A 21,339-nucleotide genomic window follows, 5' to 3' on the forward strand; every position below is an offset into this window, starting at 1 on the left:
TCATTGCAAAATACTCAGACTGCGTCTAAAAAAGGATATGGGTGTACATATAAAAGTAATGATGAAATAAGGACAAAAATATGTGGTCAGATGCACAAAACTGGCCATTTCCAAAGTACAAGAAAAGGATTTTTCATGTTTGCCCTCTGTCTCTGTACCTCAGTTTGCCAGAGAACCCAAAACAACATGACTTACATAATCTCAATTTTTTTCCAGGTAATGATATCCCAAGGGTTCGGGCCTTGATTAGACAAGTGCCTTCAAGGTCACATCTTCTGTATCAAGAAGAGTGAAAAACCAGAATTTTCCACAGTGAAATTCACCTCTGCTTTGCTCTCTGTATTACTGATATTCTTTGGGGGATACTGGAGGATTTGCCTCTGGATACAAAAGCACAGGAAGGCTGGCGGGGGCGGGGGTGAAAATGTCACTGAATGCATCACTCATCAGTCATCTGACTTGTGTGTTTGTAATGTTGATCCCCGCCCCCCTGCTCAGTCCTTCAACTTTTGCTTCATACGAATGAAACCAGAGATCCCTTATGAGATAAACCAGATCAGGAACTCTTCAGCCCCCAGGATCATGGGTTGGTTTGGAGCGTTCTCTTCTCAGGTTTGGGCCCCCGCCCAAATGTCTCTGAAAATCTGGTGGTTCTTAAACCCTTACAGTATGGGGTGCCTGGGTCGCTCAGTCGGTTAAGCGTCTGCCTTCAGCTCAGGTCATGATCCCAGGGTCCTGGAATCAAGCCCTGAATCGGGCTCCCTGCTCAGCAGGAAGCCTGCTTCTCCCTCTTCCACTTCCCCTGCTTGCGTTCCCTCTCTCGCTGTGTCTCTGTCAAATAAATAAAATCTTTAAAAAAAAAAACAAAAAACCCTTACAGTATGGGCCTGCCCCGCTATATTTCGAATCCTGAGGGAATACAGAACTTATCAAACCTCTTTTTATAGGATCCTCAGCGCCAGGGAGGTCCTGGAGCCAGTCTCCCAGAGGAAGCTCTAAGAGTGCTGCCACCTGCCAAAGGAGAACGCAGGACAGACCAGTCCCAGTTTGCAGAGCTCAGTGGGTTGAATGCCACATCAGGCACTACAGGTGCAAAAGATAACTGGTCAATGAGAAAAGAGCAGGAGAAAGGTACAGTTCAATGTGCAGGGGTAAACCTAACCAAAGCCCTCCTCCATAGGTAAACATTCCCCCTACATAATTCCCTTCTAGAGACTCCTGTGGCTGAAAACTCTCCGAGGAAAGCATTGCCTCTGATTTGTAAAGGAGAGTTCATTCCGACTGAGCGGGCAGTGTGTGAGTGGATTGCTTAATCCACAGGACGCTTTCCACTGCACTCACTGAGTGAAGCGCACCACCACCAAATTCTGATGCTTGTATTGCAGTTTCCGCCTCTTGTTCCTTCCTTGACCCAGTCTCAGATGATCACAATTCTGATGAACCTGGAATTAGAGACATTTACCATCCAGTAATAGATCCAGTACCAAGCTATCATATCCAGACACCTGCCTGGAGGGGGCAGATCCCCAAACGCACAGGTAACACAGCAGCCACTCCACGATGCACCATGACCTCTCTACTACCTGTGGCTTTAACTGTACCTTAGGCAGAGGCTGGGTTACACCTAAATCCAAGATAAAGCCATAACCATCAAGCTCATGCTGAGATGTTCTTAAAGCGGCACCTCCTAAATACATTTAAGTCAGTGGTGTGGCAAAGTAGAAAGAACACTTACCATCAAGAGCCATCTCTGTCCCTCATCACAGTGTGAATTCAGACAAACCACTTCTAAGCACTTCAATTTCCCATCAAGGAGATACTTATTATCAATGCTTATCTCGTGGGATCAATGCGAGAACAAGAGACTCTTAGGTTCATACTAACATTAGATTACATTATAAATTGCCTTGGCGTCCGGCTAGTCTTACAAACGGTGCTCTAGGAGCTATCAGTGGCAGAGCAGGTTCTGAGGCTTCTAGAATACCTTCTTGCGCCTCAGCCCAATCCCAAACCATATTTCTAAAAGCCATTTTAATTTTAAAAGGCAACTTAATTTTAGACCCTTTTCAAAGTTACATACAACCATGTTAACTGTTTCATCAGAGTAGAATAAATAGGGAAATACACAGCAGCTCCATCTAATCAACTAGGAGTTGGATGATTAGTAGACTAAAAAGCAAAGCAGTCTCTTGAAATGAGCAGGAAACCGTGTCCCCGGGATAACTGCTGGCCTAGAGGAGCCTGCTGTAACTGACAGGATATTTCGCCCTCCAAACCTTCACAGAGAAGAAGCAGGAGCCCCGATTACCCCAGAGAAAATGATTAGCCCAGGACTTGGGGGTGGGGGGGAGCAGCAACGTTCTATGAAGAGGGGCGTCATGAGCTTTTCTCATCTTCTAGCCTCGCTGAAGGGGACACTGTTCCAAATGCACAGACCTCAAGGACTTAGGACATGTTGTCACTGCATTTACTTCATCAGCAAAGAAGGCAGAGACCAAGAGTACCGTTTGCCCTGCTGATAACAGGATTATTGTCCTTCACCATCAGCAACCGGCAACTAAAGATTTAGATTCCGTGTTACAAGGACCCAACGTTACATTGGGAAGGAGGCAGTAAACCTGACACCAGCAGCAACTGGCTCGTCCCCAGGCCTGGCTCAGTGGGATGTTAACCGGTGAGATCACCTGAACCTCCCAGAAAACACAGTAAGCTTAAGTGTGAAGGTGATTACCCAACATAAACATTTTAAATTGTTTTGTTCATGATGATCTGCACAAACTTTGGAGGTTGAAATAAAAAAAAAAGCCTCTTCAAGTGACCTGCAGTGGCTTAAAAAGTCAGAATATCCATCTATACATGAGGGCAGCAGAAGTCTAGAACTGTGCTGTCCAATAAAGTGGCCACTAGCCATGTGTGGCTATTTACCTTTACCTTTAAATTAATTAAAAGAAAATTGTAAACCCAGTTACTTGGTCTCGCTAGCCACATTTCACATGCTCAGTAGCCACATGTGTCCCATGGCTGCCATACTGGATCACAAAAATATAGGACATTTCCACCACTGCAGAAAGTTCTATGGGACAGCGCTGCTCCAGATTGCAGTCAAGTTCAAAAAACAAGAGCCCCTGGGCCAGGAACAGGTTTTGTTTCCCAGAAAGTGACCCTGCATAATGCACAATACAGTGTTTTGCATACTGCAGCTCCTTGCAAATGTTAGCTCTCTGACGATGGTGCAGCTGTCCAAAAAGGCTGGCTCGATTTGCATTTTGTGTTTTCTGAGACCTCGGTATATTTGCATGCCTCCTTTCATTACCTATTTATTCAGCTTATCCTGCCTGTGAAACCTTCAGCTTCTCCCCTTTCAAACGGCTCCCATTAATCTGTCAATGTCAACCTACCAACACCCTTACCGGTGTCATGAAAGCAGCCAGGGCTTAGCACAGGGCATAAGCGTTCCATGACTCACACTTTTAATTTTCCCTAACTTCTGCTTGTCCGTTCTCGGATTCCTTGAGGGTCTGGCCTCCCTTCTTTCTGGCTCCAGGCCCGTGTGTGGATGAGGCAGGTCACACACGCACACACTGGTTCTACCTGCCAAAAGGCCCCACCCTGGGAGGCTGTGAGTCATCGCTAGCACCTGGTATGGTGTTTGTCATAGCCGCCCTCTTGACTGTAGCTCGGATTCTGCACCCTCGAGGTGTACCTGAGTAATCCCGCAGCTCTGCACACGACATCTCGAGCTCCAAATGTACGTCACAGAGAGGGAATGTGCAGCCCACGGTTTGACAAGTGCAGATCTGTGGGAATTCTCATTTGTTTTCCATTTTAGCTGTTGATCTGTTCACCATGGCGTGTCCCACAAGCGCCTCCGACTCAAGATGCTGACTGTATCATCTGTTTCCCTCAAAATGGTTCCTCTTCCTGAATTTATTTCTGCCCAAGTCACAATTCCAGGAATTATCTTGGGTTCCTTCTCCTGCTCCTTCTCACACTTCATGGCAATCAGACACCAAAGCCAGACCGTCTTGTCTCCTTCCTCGTGAATCTGTCCAACAGCACACCCCTCTGCAGGGCCATCTTTTTGGGCCTGGCCTTTTTTGGCCTTCCTATAACACCCTCTGGGCTCAAGTCCACCTTGGGATACATCTTCCTATCTTCCTCCTCCCTTCGGCTGGAAGCTACTTCAGAGTGGGTGCTGTTTATTGTCATACTTCCAATGCCCACCACCTAATAGGAGCTCCATGAATGTGTGATGGCTGACAGTTACAAGAATGTTTTAGGAATGCACACATGCTGAAGTCCTAGTGATATAGCCGTAACAGCCAAAATAAGAATCCTCATCATGAACGAGAAAAAACAGGAGATGCTGTTCCTTGGAGCAGTGAATGTTCCCTGATGTTGCTTAAGAGGCTAGTAGTTTAGTGAGGCTGCCGAGGTGCGATGGCCGGTTTGGGCTTGAAGACAAGTCAGGTACAATCAACCACTTGGAAACCTCCATGCTGGTGTTGACCAGAGAGTGACTAGAGAAACAGAGCCTTCTTTCCCACGGCATACCCCTCTGCGAATGGACAGATGGCTTCTTCAAAGCCCTGGCTAAGTTCCTTTTGTCACAGACCAACAAGAACACAAGGACATAAGAGAGTCTGGGTTGAAGCTCTCTGTGGACGGAGGAAACTCAGAATGGCCCAAAGTTGGCCCGGGACTCAGTTGTACTTTATAACAGAAGTCATCTTGTTATAAAAACATCATTTAATGTTCCACCAGAGAACTCACCAGACTAAACCAGAGACTTCTTTTATGATTAGATTATAGATTAATTGGAATACCTGGCGAGCATGCCCCTCTGTGGGCAAGCCAGGGTGCCGGAGGTCTTCAGCAGGACTGATGGAGCATACAAACGCTAACTGTATGTTGGGCAAAGCCAGCAGCGAGCGCTTCATTTCTCCTTCATTTCTGTGCTTTGTCTGAGTTCCACTAGGTAATTTAAAAATAGGCCATGGCAGTAAAATGGGGCAACTGTCAGTTCAAATTGCAGCTGTTTCCAGAATGTTGTCCTGCCTTTTTTAACAGATAAGCAAGACAGCCTCAAGTCAATCCTTCCACTGGGGTGATTCTGCCACGTGGCCGGGTGACACAAACCCCAATTGTTATCCCAGCTCAGTGAAACTGTCAATGCCAAGAATCGGTGGCCTCTGACCCAGAGAGTTCCTTGTGTTAATTGGACTCAGAAGCTCCGAAAGTGCATGGGAGAAGATCATAATAAAGTAGCTTTTTTTCCCATCTTATGTAATGCTATGTGTTTCAGTTTACTACATTTTATTAAAATTCCCTCCCTTAAAAAAAGTGGCCCTAATTATTTTTTAAACGCAAAAAGCTTGTTAAAAACCAATTAAAATTCCAGCTATCAAAATTTTAAGTTTTTTCAGTTGCAAGATATTATTTGGGTGCATATCTGCATTAAACATGATTTATAACATACAGCATTTCATCCTAAAATTTTCTTTGGTATTGCTTTTATACTGCTTTATTCACTAAAGAATTTTGAACTGCTTGCATCCAAGACACGGTGCTAGGTGCCATGGGGACAGGGTACTAAATAAACCATGCCCCCACCCTTGGGTTGTTCACAGTGCTGGCTACATAAGATGTCGCACAAACGCGTGCAGTTCAAGACAGCATCGGATGAGTGTAAGAAAAAGGCAAAAGGAACCCTGGAGAAGCTTCAGAGAGGATGCAGACTTTCCCCTGGATCTTAAGGCACGACAGGATTCGGGAAGCTGGAAGTGGGGGTGGGGAGCCGAGGTAGGTGGAAGGAACAGCCCAAGTCGAAGAGATACGGGCACTCTTGGGCAAGGGTGAGCTGTCCCGTCTTCCTGTGGCATGGGGCATGTACATCAGACTTCTTTTCAGAGCTCCTGTCCCTGGAGGGCACCGATCATATCCCTCCCACACCCTTTCTTTAAGATCAGGAGACAGGAGGCTGCCCTTCTCGCTCCCAGACCACTGCTCCTCAGGCTCTGATGGGAATACGGGTGCACTAAGGCTTGCGCTGTTTTATTCCACCATCCCTCCCTGACCATCATCCCTATTGTCTCCTGGCCATTCTCGCTCAGTGAGGACTCTGGCAGTGGCTGGCTCTCTGTTCACCCATCTTCTGGTCTCCTGCCATAATCCTGGCTGACTTTGGCACCCACCTGGACGATCAGGCCACACCCTGTCTTCTCAGTTCCGGATGCATCTTAAGTGTCCCCCTCCGTGCCACTCTGCCACCACCTCCCCGCCCCAGCCCACCCCCCGACAACAGCACATCCTGGATTGCAACACCAACCGAAAGTTCTCCATCTCCAAAATCCACTGATCACACCAGACTTCCAGCTCTCCTGATCATCCCTTTTTACTATGACATCTCTTCCAGCTCTTGGGAACCTCTGGTCCATTGGCCCTTAGCTCTCTCGTGGGCCCCCTTACTGACTTTCCCTTCCTAAGCAGCCTAGATTCTGTGCTTAATCCTCTTAATAAGGGGAGGTGGCTCAGTCGGTTGAGCATCCAACTCTTGATCTCAGCTCAGGTCTTGATCTCACGGTCATGAGTTTAAGCCCGGCTTTGGGCTCCATGCTGTGCATGGAGTCTACTTTTTAACAAAAGTCCCCTTAATAATTCCCTTGCCCTTTGTCTTTTTTTCTCATCTCTCTGGCAAAATCCCAGCCATCCGTGGTCTCTGGGTCTCTATCCAGGTCCCTGGCAACTGCTGGAGAAAAATCACTCAAATGTGAGACATGGTGACCACTGAAAGATCACAGCGACCAACCTCCTGGAACGTCTCAGTGCTGCCCAGTTTCCCTGCTCAACTCTCTCTTCCTCTCTCGAACCTCCTTCCCTTTGCCGTCTTCAGTCCCTCCTCTCTTCCACCCCACACCTAGTGGTCCTCAGATGGAAGCTTCCTCAGCGCTCTGCTGCCCCGCCCGCCCACTCCCTTCGCTTCCTCAGCGCTCTGCTGCCCCGCCCACCCATTCCCTTCGCTTCCTCAGCGCTCTGCTGCCCCGCCCGCCCACTCCCCTCCTTACGCGCCACCCTTCCCTGGGTCCCACTCGTTACAGGCCTCTCCGCCTCACCTCAAGACGCCTGCTCCTTGCTGTCCTCCGGGCCTTTATCCATCCAGCTCCCTTCCCCGCCTGCATCTCCAGCTGTCCCTGAGCCTTCCCATCAGCATCTAATCATGATCCAAGGTCTCCTTACCAAAAAAACCCAAAAATACAAAAAAAAAACAAAAAAACAGTTCCTTGGTCCCACACCCCATCCACTTGTTTCTTCTCTTTCACAAAGTTCTCAAAAGAATTATTTACACTGACTGACTCCATTTCCCCACCTCCCACTCACTCCTCAACCCACTCCAGTCTGGCTTCCATGCCCGTCATTCCACCGAAATGGCACTTTGTCAAATGACTTCCACATCCCTAAACGCGGCAGGTCTTTCAGTCCTCGCCATGCTTGACTTGCCCTCTCGTCAGCGTCGACTGGCTTCCCGCCTGACTCGGTCCCTCTTGAAATGCCGCGTCCCTGAGCTCCTACAAAGCCACCTTCTCCTCCAGGGCTCCTCCCCGTCTCCTCCTCCTCCACTCAGGCTCCGAGCCCAGGATTCCTCGAGGCTCGATTCTCTTCTCACTCCACACCTGGGGGGTTCATCCTTGTTTTGTATCACACACCTCTGGGACAGTAGGGGTGAACTCTCTAGATCCTCTTCTCAGAACATTTTCACCAAATGCATAAAATAATAATACATGGGGCTTCAAAGGAAACCACGTTTATCAAAATAGTCATCAAAATATTTTTAGAAATCTGTGATTCAGTAATATATGTGCTTCTTTATTAATACGTTAAATAACAAGCGATGGGCGTGAAGGAGATTTTGAGACATCTGTAACAAATTTAATGCAATGTGAAAATATCTGTGATTGCTATTGGTGACAAAGTGGCAGATACTGCTGACACTACCGTGATTCACTGCCTACGTCCAGAAATGAAAGCCATGCTTAGATTGCAGTTGGAGGTTAGTGGAATTTCCCATTCAAGTTCATGACCCGCCCCCAAGAAGTCCTGCTCCATAAATTCCCCTTAGGTCACCTCAAGATGTTAACTGCCAATGAGTCCCAGATCTCCATATCCAACCCAGAACTCACTTGTAATCTCCATGTCTGAATATTCAACTGTTTACTCATTAGATCTACTTGGAAGCCTCCACAGGCCTAATGCTAGAGTCCCCAACCCGGCCCTTCACGCTTCCTTTTGTGCGGCATCACCAGAATCTGGCACTCTCTCCTCCTCACACTCATATTCAATTCAGTCTCCAAGTCCTTCCCATTTTACTTCCCCAAGTTTTTTAATCTGTGTGCTTCCCTTCTATTGCCTAGTTAGGTTACTGCGGAGACCTCCTAGCCAGTCTTTACTTCTACTCCTGCCCCTAAATCCCTCTTTCCTTACCACAGGTGGAGTGATAGTGACGAGTGGAACCCTGGCCCACTTCAACCCCTTCCGTGGCTTTCTGTGACTTTCAGAATGGAAACCAAAACCCATCATGGAGCCAGCAACGCCCTGCTGGTTCTGGCCTTCTGTGCTGTTCCATCCACACTGGCTTTGGGTCCTCCTACGTGCCAGGCCACCTCTTGCTAAGGAGTCTTTGTACATGCTGTTCCCTCTTCTTACAACACGCACCCTACCTTCCCACTATGCCTCAGATGTCAGCCCAGGTCACTTCCTCAGGGAGGTTTTTCCAAACTGCCCCATCCCCCCAAACCAGATTCGGGCCCTTCTGCCCTATATTCTATGGCTGTCCAGATGCTTTTTTTTTTTTTTAATTTAGAACATGTAATTTTACATTTCTTTAATGATTATTTGATTAAATGGCCTACCTTCCTACCTGGACTGTAAGCTCTGTAAGAGCCAAGTCTTTGTTTTACTCATCATTTCCGTATCCCATCGTATGTGGCTATATTGCGTTTTCCATGGAGAATCACCTGTTAGTATAAACTTATGGGCATCCTAAAGCACCAATTTTAAGAGACATTTCTCTTAAAATTTATTTCACATTGACTTTCCTATATTGATCATTGATCTCTCATTGTTACCAGATGGTATCATGAAGGAAATATTTTAAATCTAATGAAATGTTTATTGTGGGCCATAAAAAGAAAACTGGCAGTGTTCCCACCAAGTACCTAGTTTATCCCGGCAGCCCGGCAATATCTATATCTACTGCTCCATTTCCTCCCGGTGTTTTACTCTGAGAGCTTCAAAACATATAGAAGAGTTGACAGGACTGTGTAGTGAATATCCATATACCCACCACCCAGAGTCTACAGTTGTTGACATTTTGCTATATCTGCTTTATCGCATATCGATCTATCCATCCACTGATCCACCTTGTATTTTGGTGCATTTCAAAGCCAGTTGCAGACATCAGTCCTCTGCCTCCCCCGCCCGAAACACTTCAGCATGTACATCACTAACTAACACTGAGTATTTGTTTATGGCTTCTGTGGTTTTGATTATTCATATTTTCTTCCAGTTTTTGTTTTAGAGGTAGAAATTACCTCCAGTGAATTGTACAAATTTTAACAGTAATAGTTAATGAGTTTTGACAAATGCATGTAACCATGTAACCCAAACCCCCAACAAGTTTTTATCACCCCATGAAGATTCCTTATGCCCCTTTCTAGCCAATTCTTGTGCCTGTCCCCTCTCAGAGGCGGCTGCTATTCTGTTTTCCCCATAAATTAGTTTTGCCTTTTCTTGTTCCATTTTTTAAAAAAGATTTATTTGAGAGAGCGCGAGCAGGCAGTGGGAGGAGGGAGAGAGAGTCTTAAGCAGACTGCACTGAGAGCAGAGCCCAACTCAGGGCTTGATCTCAAGACCCTGAGATCATGACCTGAGCCAAAACCAAGAGTTAGATGCATAACAGACTACACCACCCAGGACCCCTCTTGTTCCATTTTTTTAAATGGTTTTGAGTTCAACTTTTAAGTCATCTCAGACCCTTTTTAGAAATAGGTGGAGGGCGCCTGGGTGGCTCAGTTGGTTGAGCAACTGCCTTCGGCTCAGGTCATGATCCTGGAGTCCCGGGATCGAGTCCCGCATCGGGCTCCTGGCTCAGCAGGGAGTCTGCTTCTCCCTCTGACCCTCTTCCCTCTCATGCTCTCTCTCATTCTCTCTCAAATAAATAAAAAAATAAAATCTTAAAAAAAATAGGTGGAATATACTAAGTCGGGTAAGATAAATGAGCCTGTGTAATAATGAAACTAAAATTACATATGAGTTACAAATCAAAATTACAATCTTCTTCCAAAATGACAAAGACTTTTTTAAAAAAGAGAATATATGTAGAAACTGGCATTCTCATACACATCTAGAAATGTAAATGGATACCAATATTTCTAGAGGACAATTTGGGAACAAAAGACCTTAAATCTTTGTGATGCTTTTAATCTACTAATATAAATTCCCACTTTGGGAAACTTGAGATAATTAAAGATGTGTATAAATCTATAAGAATATTCACCATAGCACTATTTATTTTAGCAAAAAGCTGGAAGCAAAGTATATGACCAACAGAAAGAATTATGATAGATCCCTCCAGTAATTGAGGAGTATATTCTGAAGACAAAGAGAACTACCAAAAAAGAATGAACTTTATGTAGTGGGTTTATTCTTAGAGTAATATTTGTATTGTAATTCTGACATTATTTCATGTTTATTACAGACTAAAACACAAAAATATTAAGGAATAAAAGATATTAAATGTAAAATACAAATATAAAATTTTTTAAAGGAAGGGAAAGCTCCATATAGTGTTACATTTTAATTAGAAATATCACTGTGAACTCATGATTTTTTAAATATGTATTTCTAATGAATTCTATTGAAAGGATTTAGGAACAATGCCACACCACTAGCAATGAACGCACCTCGCATATAAGTATTAATTCGTAAGTACCATTTTAACTAAAAGGAACCAGAGCTTCTTGGATTCCAGGTCTGAGGTAAAATACAAGGTGAAGCTAGGATATTTTATTGTACCAGAAAGCAAAGAAGTGCTCAAAAACTCAAGTCAAAAGTCAACTTCAGTGGACTCCCACTCACCAATTTGGTACAATTTGAGTATCAAAGGTTGTGATGAGGTAACTGAGTAAAATATATCCTTGAGACCACAATGATAATAAATTACATACGTAAATAAAAGAGAAAGGGGGATTTCTCCTTTAGAGAAGAATGCCAGCTATTAATTATAGAAGAAATGACAGAATTAGAAAAATCGTTTTGCTACCCCTGTATAATTACCAATCAGGAAAAGTACATCAAAAGACACTAAAATCACTGGGTAAAATGTTGTTTATGAATAGGCTAGTCAGTATCAAAGAATCATCTGTAGATTACCTACTAATTGCAATGGGGGGAAAAATGTAACTTTACACTGAAGAAATCTGATAGTCACCACCTTTCCCTAGAGATCAAGCAGCACTGTGAGGTGCTGATGTGTGATGTTATGAAGGACACCACACCACCTATAGAATATGCATACCAAAAATGGTTAACCTGAATTTTATTATGAGGAAACAATCAAATTCAGAACATAAGACCTATGAGGCTGGGACTCCTCAAAACAGTAAAAAAACACGAAAAAGCAAGAGAGGCAGAAAACCAAAGACTAAAGGGACATAAAAACTGCATGCATGTACTTTGATTGGATCATAGATCAAAACAAACAGCTAAAAAAATTTTTTTTGGACAATTTGAATATGTTCCACATATTAATGTCATGGAACTATTACATTTTCTTAGTTAAGATAAATGGTATTGTGGCTTTGTAGGAGAATGTTTTGATAGGAGATGCATGTTTCAGTATCTAGGGGTGAAGTATCATGAAGTCTAGTTATTTTGAAATTCTTCAGAAAAATAGAGAGAGAGCACACGTGTATGAGAGCATACTCATGCAAACTGACAAGCTAAAGAGTAATGGGTATTATTTGTACTATTCTTTCAACTCCTCTGTAGATTTGACATTCTTCATAATAAGACTGAAAAAACATTAAAAAGGTATCTGTTGATGCAATGTATCATTAAGTGAAACAGTATATATGGTACAATTCTACCTTTTAATCATATTCATACATATGTATTTATAAAAGTGTTAGAGTAATGTCAGCTACTGTGACAAAGGGACCAAAAACGTGATGACTCTGTCAAGACGGAAGTTCAGTTCTTGTGCCTGTGACAGTTCAGGATGAACCAGATCAGCAGGCAGGCAGCTCTCCTCCACCAGGACTTTCAGAGACAGGCTGATAATGGTTCGGTTGTCTTCGACACACGACTTTCAAAGTTGTTACCTTGCAAGTTGAAGTGCGGAGCCAGACACTGAGGCAGAATGCACACATCACTCCCACTCCCACCGGCTGGTGAGACTTTCCTCCTGAGTTCACATCTAGTGGCTGGGGAGACAGAAACCTGCAGTTCAAGGTAGGTGGCCATATCCAGAAGGATTTCAGTGGAAAGCTAGTCGCCTCCAACACAGTCATGAAAAGGGAGTCTTAAAAGAATACAGACCAAGCTATTTGCAGTTTTTATTTCAAGGTTAAGGGGGTTGTGAAGGTTTTGAATTTTTCTTAGGCTTGTCTTGATTTTTCCATTATGAACATGCGTTTCTTTTGTAATGAAGAATTACACTTTATAAAAATAAGCCACTGAAACTACAAAAAGATTATTTCACTGGCAAATCTGCAGAATGCTTTATTTTCCCAGTCTGAAAGAAACCTACGTGTTAATCTTAATACCATGTTAAGAATTTTCTACTCAGACCCACAGTCTCTATCACACTGACTCTCAATCCCTTGCTTGAATCCCAGAGCCACTTCCCCACCATCTGACCCCACCTTGCTATCCAGCTTTTGTTCTCTCCGCTCCTCTCACACTCTCTGCTATGGCCCCTGGCCCTGCTGTCTGAGAATCATGCCCGACTTCTTACTCCATCCATACCCTGGCTCTTGAAATCATTACCTGCCTCATGAACCCTGCCTTGACTTCACATCTTTTTCTGTGAGTTCCTTTGGAATTCATAATTGGTGCCACCCAATTTATTGCTTAATTAAATGTTGTTTTGAATTTTGCTAGTATGGTATAATCTTCTCTCTCCCACGGCAAGGTTTTTGTCTTTAGATTCCTTCATGGTGCCTAGCATGGGGTTGAAGACATAGTTGTTGCAAATGATACTTCTCAACTCCCACATTTTAGACATATTCTTTTGAGTAGGAGGTAATTTTGTAGGTGATCTCCATTTGATGGCCAAATCTTTTATGATCCTCAGATGCTCCTCTCAGCTAAATGGGGAATATGAATTCAAATAAAGAATGGAGGAGAAATATATTGTAGCCACACTACATGTGAGAAATACCCAACTGAGATCAGTCTCAATGTGCTATGAAACACTACACTGGGGACGCCTGGGTGGCTCAGTCGTTGAGCATCTGCCTTCGGCTCAGGTCATGATCCCAGGGTCCTGGGATCGAGCCCCGCATTGGGGTCCCTGCTCAGCGGGAAGCCTGCTTCTCCCTCTCCGCCTGCTACTCCCCCTGCTTGCTGTCAAATAAATAAGTCTTTTAATAAATAAACACTACACTGTAGCATTCAAATTTTTTAAAATGTAACATTTTCTGGCCACATACCACTTCCTTACCCCACTGCCCACCACACAGAACTCTACCCCAGAGAACACCATACATACTTGTCCCCAAAAGCACGAAAATGTGTCCCCACCTGTGTAAACTGACAGTGATTTCCACAACACACAAGGGATCAATTTGCATTACAAGAAATACCTAGCAAGTGTCAGAAAATCTGTCATGTTTGCTATCTCAGTCACTTGCAGCTCTGAGTCTCACCCAGAGGCCATTCCATAGTGAGATGGAGAGTAAGTACAAAGACAACTCTACAGTCCCACATACCCCTCCTTCAGGGAGCAGACCCAGTGGTCATCATACATTAAGTTAATCACCAAGGCCACTACTGCTTTCAGATCAGTGTCTCAGGCTGAGTCATTCCAACCTGCTAGCATGAGAATCACAGACAGTGGCAGGTTGGCGGGGGGCGGGGTGCCCTTTACCAAAGTCAATGGTACAGACCAGTGCGCAGGATATTTACACATGTGACAGCCCATCTGACTCCAGAAAGCATCTTGTGGCAAAATGGGGAGCAAAGGTTTATTGCTGATCCCACTCTTACCCGGCCCCATCTGGCAGCTGTATCTTCAGGTGGGAGAGACAAATGGGGTTAAGCAGCAATCTGATTCCAGCAGGTGGTACATGAGTCCAAGCAAACAACCCCCCCAAAAAAACAAAACAAAAAACCCCAAAACCCAAAAAAGGTTACTGATCCTTGTTCTTTATTGTTGTTGAAGTTTACGATTCCAGTAAGCTCAAAACTGTCAACATGGGCAGGACTTTGCTGCTCTTAGTTTTTTTCTAGATAAGAGAAAGTTTAGCCTGCTTTGTGACACGGCCAGCACTCCGTGTAGAACACCCTAAATTTATGGTTCTTGAATACACAAAGGGGTCCACCCTATCCAGAATGCTATAAGCTACCCTCAATTCTCTAATGCTGTTTTTGTGTTTGAGGCACAATGTGAATGTGGACTTTGGAGATTTTGAAGATACACATTTGCACCCACAGTCCCTTGGTCACCCTTCCTATGTTGTTACTGTTTGAATGTCTAGAGTTACCATCTTGATCAGTCTTTCATACTCTCATGAAAATGTATTCATTTTGAATGTCATAAACACACGGTCTTTCTCTGGCACCAGACTGACACTACTCTTTGCCTCTTCCCTTTTATTCCCAGCAGGTTGTACCCTGGTCTACACATCATAAGATCTGTTCAGCCCAGCCTTCCATCCCACGACATGTGGCAAAATAGGTTTAGTGTCTCCATTGATCAGAATTCAGTAGCACACGCTGGGGGAGGGAGATACCAGTTGCATACCAGTTGAGAATCAGTTTCCGGGGTCTTGGAAATGAGCCATCAGGCAAGAGTTGGAAAATAAGTTGGTCTTGCCTGTCTCTATTTTAGTCTCCTTGCTCTTCTAACCATCTCTGTTCACTGTCACCCGGCCATTCCAGACTCAACATTGTTAGGTCTCAGGTAAAAAATCTCGTCATTCTCACATCCCTGAGGAAATGCATTTCCACTCCCAATCCTTGGGTCTCCATCTTCCAGGCCTAACTAGAACCATGACGGTGTCACTAAGCCGTTACTCCAGTGCCCAGTGCCACTGCATTCTCTGATGGAAGTGCCTTCCCTTCCTCATGTTGATTCTTTCTCTGAACTTCTGGGAGAACCTAGCCCTGGGCAAGGTAATATCTCTATTAGACCAGAAGAGCAAGTTGGGGATTTTTGGAAAACGTTAAGTACAAATATAATAACGCTCTAAAAAAATGTTAATTTTGACAACTTCTTTTAGTTCTTCTTTAGCTTTATTAGGACTTTCTCATCAAATTACAAATAGAGAACTTAGAATCCTCACAAATACCATGTAGCTTGATTTTTTAAAGTTTTTTTCTAGTTCGTTTCTTTTTAAATGCTTTAGACTTTGATTTTGAAAGACTGAGCCGCTTTTCTTTCCTCAAAGGAAGAGCAATGTGACATTTCAACTTAGGAACATATGGGGGAAGAAATGAAAATTGTCATTACTGTTCAAAATGAGAAGAGGAAAAGAGTTTTAAAATCAACTTTAAATCAAAATAATTATTGTTTGATAATCTCTAAACGTTGTTAAATAGTTTCCATTCGAGACTTGCTGTGTGAAAAAGAAAAAGTACATTTTCTTAAGATGAGATAAATTTCAGCTGACTACTTATAAGACAATCATAAATGATATAGCTTCTGAAAGAAACCAAGAGTCCAGTGTAGGAACCGATCCACCTTCTCTGTTCACATTTGTTCGGATTAGGTGAAAATCCAATAGGATGTTTCACTGGGGGTTTTGCTTTCAACAACAGGTAGTTAATATTCAGTAGCGAGCTAGTTAGCTAGGTAATTGAATGGACAGCTAACCGCAAAAGCCAACATGTGCACGGCACCTACTGCATGCCTGGCATTGTTCTAAATGCTGTAACACATCTTAACTCATTTAATCCTCACAGAACCATCAAAAAATAGACCACTATTGTTCATGCATGAAAAGAATCTGAGATGCAAAGAGATGAACTAAACTATATCACACAGTAAGTCTGTGAAAGGGCCAGGACTTACTCCCAGGAAGTTTTGTTAAAACTACGCTTTGGTGCCGAGTGACTTACTATGACTTGTCCCGCCAAGGACCCTCCTCCCTGGATAATATGACGGGTTTTCCTAAGAGAGAACAGACGGGAATGGCAGAGAACATAAGAGGACATGAATAAAGGCACAGAAAGCTGAAATGATTTGCTTACGATGACTCAGTGAAGCAAGCACATTCTAAGTATTATAGTTCCCGCCATTGTGACTTTAGCTTCCTGCTGACAAAACACCCTCTTTCAGTTGCAATTTCTGGACTCTTTGAAATGATTACCAACCAGAAGTAAGTTTTATGGAACCAGGAACCAGAAAAGGACGTACTCAGAATGCAGGTGCACAATTCCATATGGAATAGGCACTGTCTAGGGGGCCAAACTTTCACCTTCGGTGCTATTAAAGGCTTGAAGTATAATGAGTGGGTGAAGGAAGGATAAATACGGCTTAACACCCACCCAATAAAAAGTCTTGTTATCAACTCACTCCTTCCAGTTCACCACCGTCTGGGACAAGCAAAGAATCCAGCCCTGGCTGAGGGTGATGGACCCACAGTAATGGTGGACACTATTGTTCTTGATACTGTCACTGTGGATATTGGTAGTCTTAGCCCAGAGAATCTTTCCTGCCTTTGCTTTGGTTAGAAATAAAGGGCTGAAGGGGGCGCCTGGGTGGCTCAGTCAGTGAAGCATCTGCCTTCAGTTCAGGTCCTGATCTCAAGGTCCTGGGGTTGAGCTCTGCATCGGGCTTCCTCCTCAGCAAGGAGGCTGCTTCTCCCTCTCCCTCTGCCTGTCTCCCCAGCTTGTGTGCTCTTGCACTCTCTCCCTCTCTGAAATAAAATCTTTAAAAAAAAAGGGGGGGGGGAAGAAAGGGCTGAAGAACAGACCCCTGTATGAGCAGGGTTCTCCACACACTAATGTCAGGTGTTTGTGTTGGGCAATTAAAGCCCACATTTCCTTCTCTGAAAACAGCCTGTCTCATGCTCAGATATGACCTAATGCTTCATCTTTGACATGTCACAATCATTTTCAAGGATTTCTATTAAATTCCAGAATCAAAAAGGTAAATGGAGAACTGATTTGTTAAGTCCTTTCTTTTCCCTGTCCCTTTATATTTGTTTTCTGAAATGACAGAGAGAAACAATAATTATTTGTTTGAAGGCTGTATCCAGACTCTAAATTACAAAATAGGACTTATAATCTTAGAGGATAATGATCTGTCCACCAGTCTTCTTTGCAGAAGACTGACAAGTAGGGGACTTTTTTTAGAATTCAGTTTGTCTTACATTGCGCCCAATAATTCAGAGCTACTCAGAGTATTTTCCTGAGTCAGGAGCCTTGAAATGAAAATGCCACAACTGTCAGCAAGAATGATGAGTGAGATCAATACAAACTGCCACAGTTGGGGAGGGGAGGAGGGGCGTTAACGTAGCACTCTTGTCTGCAAAAGACTGCATCTTCAGAGGATGTTCCAATACTGGACTAATGGGCCTGTAAAAAAACTGAGTGACCCTCTCCCCCGGGAGGTTTTGGGGTTTTGTTTGTTGCAAAGTGTTTCACAAATCATAACACCAGGACCTAAAACTTTAAGGCAGGGGGGCACCTGGGTGGCTCAGTTGGTTGAGTGTCTGGCTCTTGGTTTCAGCTCAGGTCATGAGCCCAGGGTCCTGGGATCAAACCCTGCTTGGGGCTCCGCACTCAGTGGGGACTCTACTTGAGGATTCTCTCCTCCCTCCTCCACCCTTCCCAACAATAAATCAATCTTTAAAAAAAAAAAACCTAAAAAATCATAATGCAAGACTTAACTCCCCTCTCATGACCAGGTTTCCCATACCCATTTACACTGCTTTTATTATTTCTTTGGTGGGCGTAGTTGTGGCAAAGTATATAAAACTATCGAATGTCTGGATAATTTCGGTTGTGTTGGCAAGGCTATGCCGAGCTACTCTGACACTGCAGGAATCATGATTTGGCTGTGCACAGATTTATACTGACTTCTTTACAGAGGACTGACAAGTAGGAGACTTTTAAAAAGATTAGTCTGTCTTAGGTCGCACCCAATAATTCAGAATATTAAACTGAGGTCCCATTTTTTCAGTCCCAACACACTATCTAAATTTCCTTTTCATTGTTAAGTATATGATTACCATAAAGACCATTTTTCCTCACCCACCCCCCAAAGCAGCTCAAATAACAAAAGCAAGAAGTTTAAGGGCATTGTTTCTCCTGCTTTCATATGTAGCCTTTTAACATGAGCTGTTTGGGTTTATGCAAGGGTCAGAAATGCATTCTTTTCATAATGTTCTACAAGACAGACTCATAGAAGTGCCTTCTTTTTATATTGTTCTACAAAATAGACTTATTAACTTTGCTATTATTTCTAACTGATGCTTCTAAATGGATACAGTCCATCAAAGTCTCTCTGGTAAAAGGGCAAATTACACGTGGCAGGAAGCTCCAGTGTTAGTGCTTAAGGGGCCCACGCATTCAGCTCCCCTCTCCTCCACATAGCTAAGATGACCTACTTGGCCACTGATACTCAGACACCTTTCATTTTTCGTAGAGTTCTGGTGAGGAGGATCCTCAAGCCGAACCAAGACCATCCACTAAGAGTTCTGCGGTTAAGTGTGATTCCAAACTTCCAGCAATTGACCAAACATCAGTCAAACAGAAGCATAAAAGTACCACGACTCCAAGGAAAGTGGAGAAGGCAGGCCCCAGCAAACCCTCTTCAGGTGAGTGGCTGAGTTACTGAAACACAAAATCTAAAATCCCAGTATTATAGGTAATGACAACAGTCAGACTGGTGGTATTGGTTACACCTAGGGTTCTCCAAGGGGTGAATTCAGGCTCTGGAGGGTCCAATGATCTTATGCAAATGGTAAAATTCATTTTGGGGTAGAAGAGCAGGTCAAGGAGGTGCGAATTATGTAGAGTAACTGTTCCCACTGCCCACATTTCTGACCAATCACTGGCTTTGTGTGGCACTTGCCTAGAATTGGCATTTTTTCATCTTCTTCACCCTTGGGGGGGGGGGGGGGAATAAAGGCATTTGGCCCCAGGTATCAAATTTTATGACTCAAGTGAGAGCATGAAGACAAGCTTCCAAAAGCATCTGAATGCCATAATTTATAGCCAAGAAACAGAGTAATAAAGTCCTCCAGTTCTGGGGTTGTCCTCTCAGGGAGAAAAGGGGCTTGATAAATCCTCCCTTTTGTGCAATTTGGTAAATAATTCACTCTTTAGCTGCCTTTGAAGCGGAGACCAGTCCTCTGCTTGAGGCAGGAGTTATTTAATAGTATCCAGAAAGAGGATAAATTCAAGTGAAAGCGTAGAGTCCCTCGGGCTCATCCCCATCAAAGCCAACATATGGAGGACAAACTGGATTCCTCCGGAACGGACTTCGAAGTTGGGGTAACTAGGCAGAAAGGTCTGCCTTCTGCTTGCAGTAGAATGGAAACAATCCAAATTAACTGCCGAGGAATTTGTAAATAGTGTGCAATTCATTTAAATACAAATCACAACTACTTTCTAATCCTAAATAGCTCTTGTCATGCAACCACCCGTCCAGTAATGCATTTTTAGAAAATGGCAGCTTTCCCTCAGATTAACCACCCACATTTTGTTGCTTTAATGAAGTTAAAAAAAAAACCAAATTGACTTCTGAAATGATGTCCTTCCAAGCAAAGCCCGAACTCTCTTTCCTTATTTAATCAGGGGAAAGTATCATCAATAGTTAACAATTTCTCATTTTGAAGATTTTTAGTAGGAAGTATGTTTTTAATTCAGCTGTTTAAGAATGGAATAGAGCAGATAAGATCATTCCCCAAATATTTCAAAATACATGTTGTAATTTATTGAATTGGGGATGTTTTTAAGAGAAAAAATTGAATTTAAATTCAAATAATGCAATTCCATTCACTCAATATAATTTCTAGCCTTCTTACTAAAACTGGGTAGCTATTCGCATAGGCTGCTTTGTCATCTGTGGACAAAAATCATTAAGATGTACAGTTGAGGCCCACGAGATGATTTTGGTCTGTGTGATTAATACAGATGCTTTTCTGACTGAGCAAACTCCATATGGAACTTACAACACTGACAAAAGGAAGAATTAATTCACTTTACATTCTATAAAACATCACGTTTGAAGAATTACTAGCCTGGAAAACACCAAGGTTTAGGCAAGAGAGCCAAGTTGGCAGAAAGATATCTATTTCATCAAATGAGGGATGTTACTTGTAGTAAAAGCTTTTAAAAAGCACCGGCTTTATCGTCCTATAAGGACCCTAGACCATGTCCAAGATCCATGCGGGCAGGAGCTGGACTGGGCCCCGGCTGTCCAGCGAGGCTAGCAGTCCTGGTGACTGATGCCAGTTGCCACAGAAGCCGAAGCAATTGTGCAGCAAACCGCGTTCGCGAAGCTGGCCAAAAGCAAAGCGTTGGTGTGTTGAGATCCACTCATTTTACATGTGTAGATGCACCCTCAGAGTTCCTTAATTAGCACAGTGAAATGAGAGCCCAGAGACATGGTGAGAATTTAAGCGGAGTCTTTTCAGGAAAATTCTAGTTGAGTGGCGCTAGCAGCTCAGGGGGGAAAAAAAATCAAACGAATACCCTGCTGTTGGAGAAAAAGAAGATTTGGGACCTGAATTATCTGGACACGTTGATCCAGTCTACCAGGTAAATTCACAGGTTCTTGCTTTTCTTCACCTCTGCAGAAAAATATTTTCCTAAAGCTTTCTGGGGGTAATCCAAAGTCGGCAGTGAATCACCAAAACTCTTCCCATTTCAGAACTGGGATTCTGTGCAGAATTGAAGCATCAAACCCAGTGAAATCCCTTTGCAACATCTGTGTGATAGGCTAACCTTCCCCCACTGAGCTTTGCTAGACTTTTCCTGAATACAATAATATAGCTGGGAAATGTGGCCTGCCTTACATGCAAATCTGTGTAATGATAACCCATGACATAAAGGAGGTTTTCCTTATATCTATGGGAACTACCATCTAGAATTTAGGCTATTTACAAT

At 43.5% G+C, this 21,339-nt stretch overlaps 1 protein-coding gene across 1 annotated transcript in view; it reads left to right on the forward strand.

Annotated features, from left to right (window-relative positions):
• MARCHF10 (membrane associated ring-CH-type finger 10) overlaps positions 1–21,339 on the forward strand; it is a 79,579-nt gene that overhangs the window by 18,768 nt on the left and 39,472 nt on the right. The window contains exon 4 of the mRNA XM_088027265.1: positions 18,872–19,043. Coding sequence (XP_087883391.1) covers positions 18,872–19,043 — 172 coding nt within the window. The remainder of the gene's footprint in view (positions 1–18,871; positions 19,044–21,339) is intronic.

Source organism: Eumetopias jubatus, unplaced genomic scaffold (assembly GCF_037043125.1).
Source record: "Eumetopias jubatus isolate StellerSeaLion01/CBP00866 unplaced genomic scaffold, mEumJub1_p1.0 scaffold_10, whole genome shotgun sequence".
Taxonomy (NCBI): domain Eukaryota; kingdom Metazoa; phylum Chordata; class Mammalia; order Carnivora; family Otariidae; genus Eumetopias; species Eumetopias jubatus.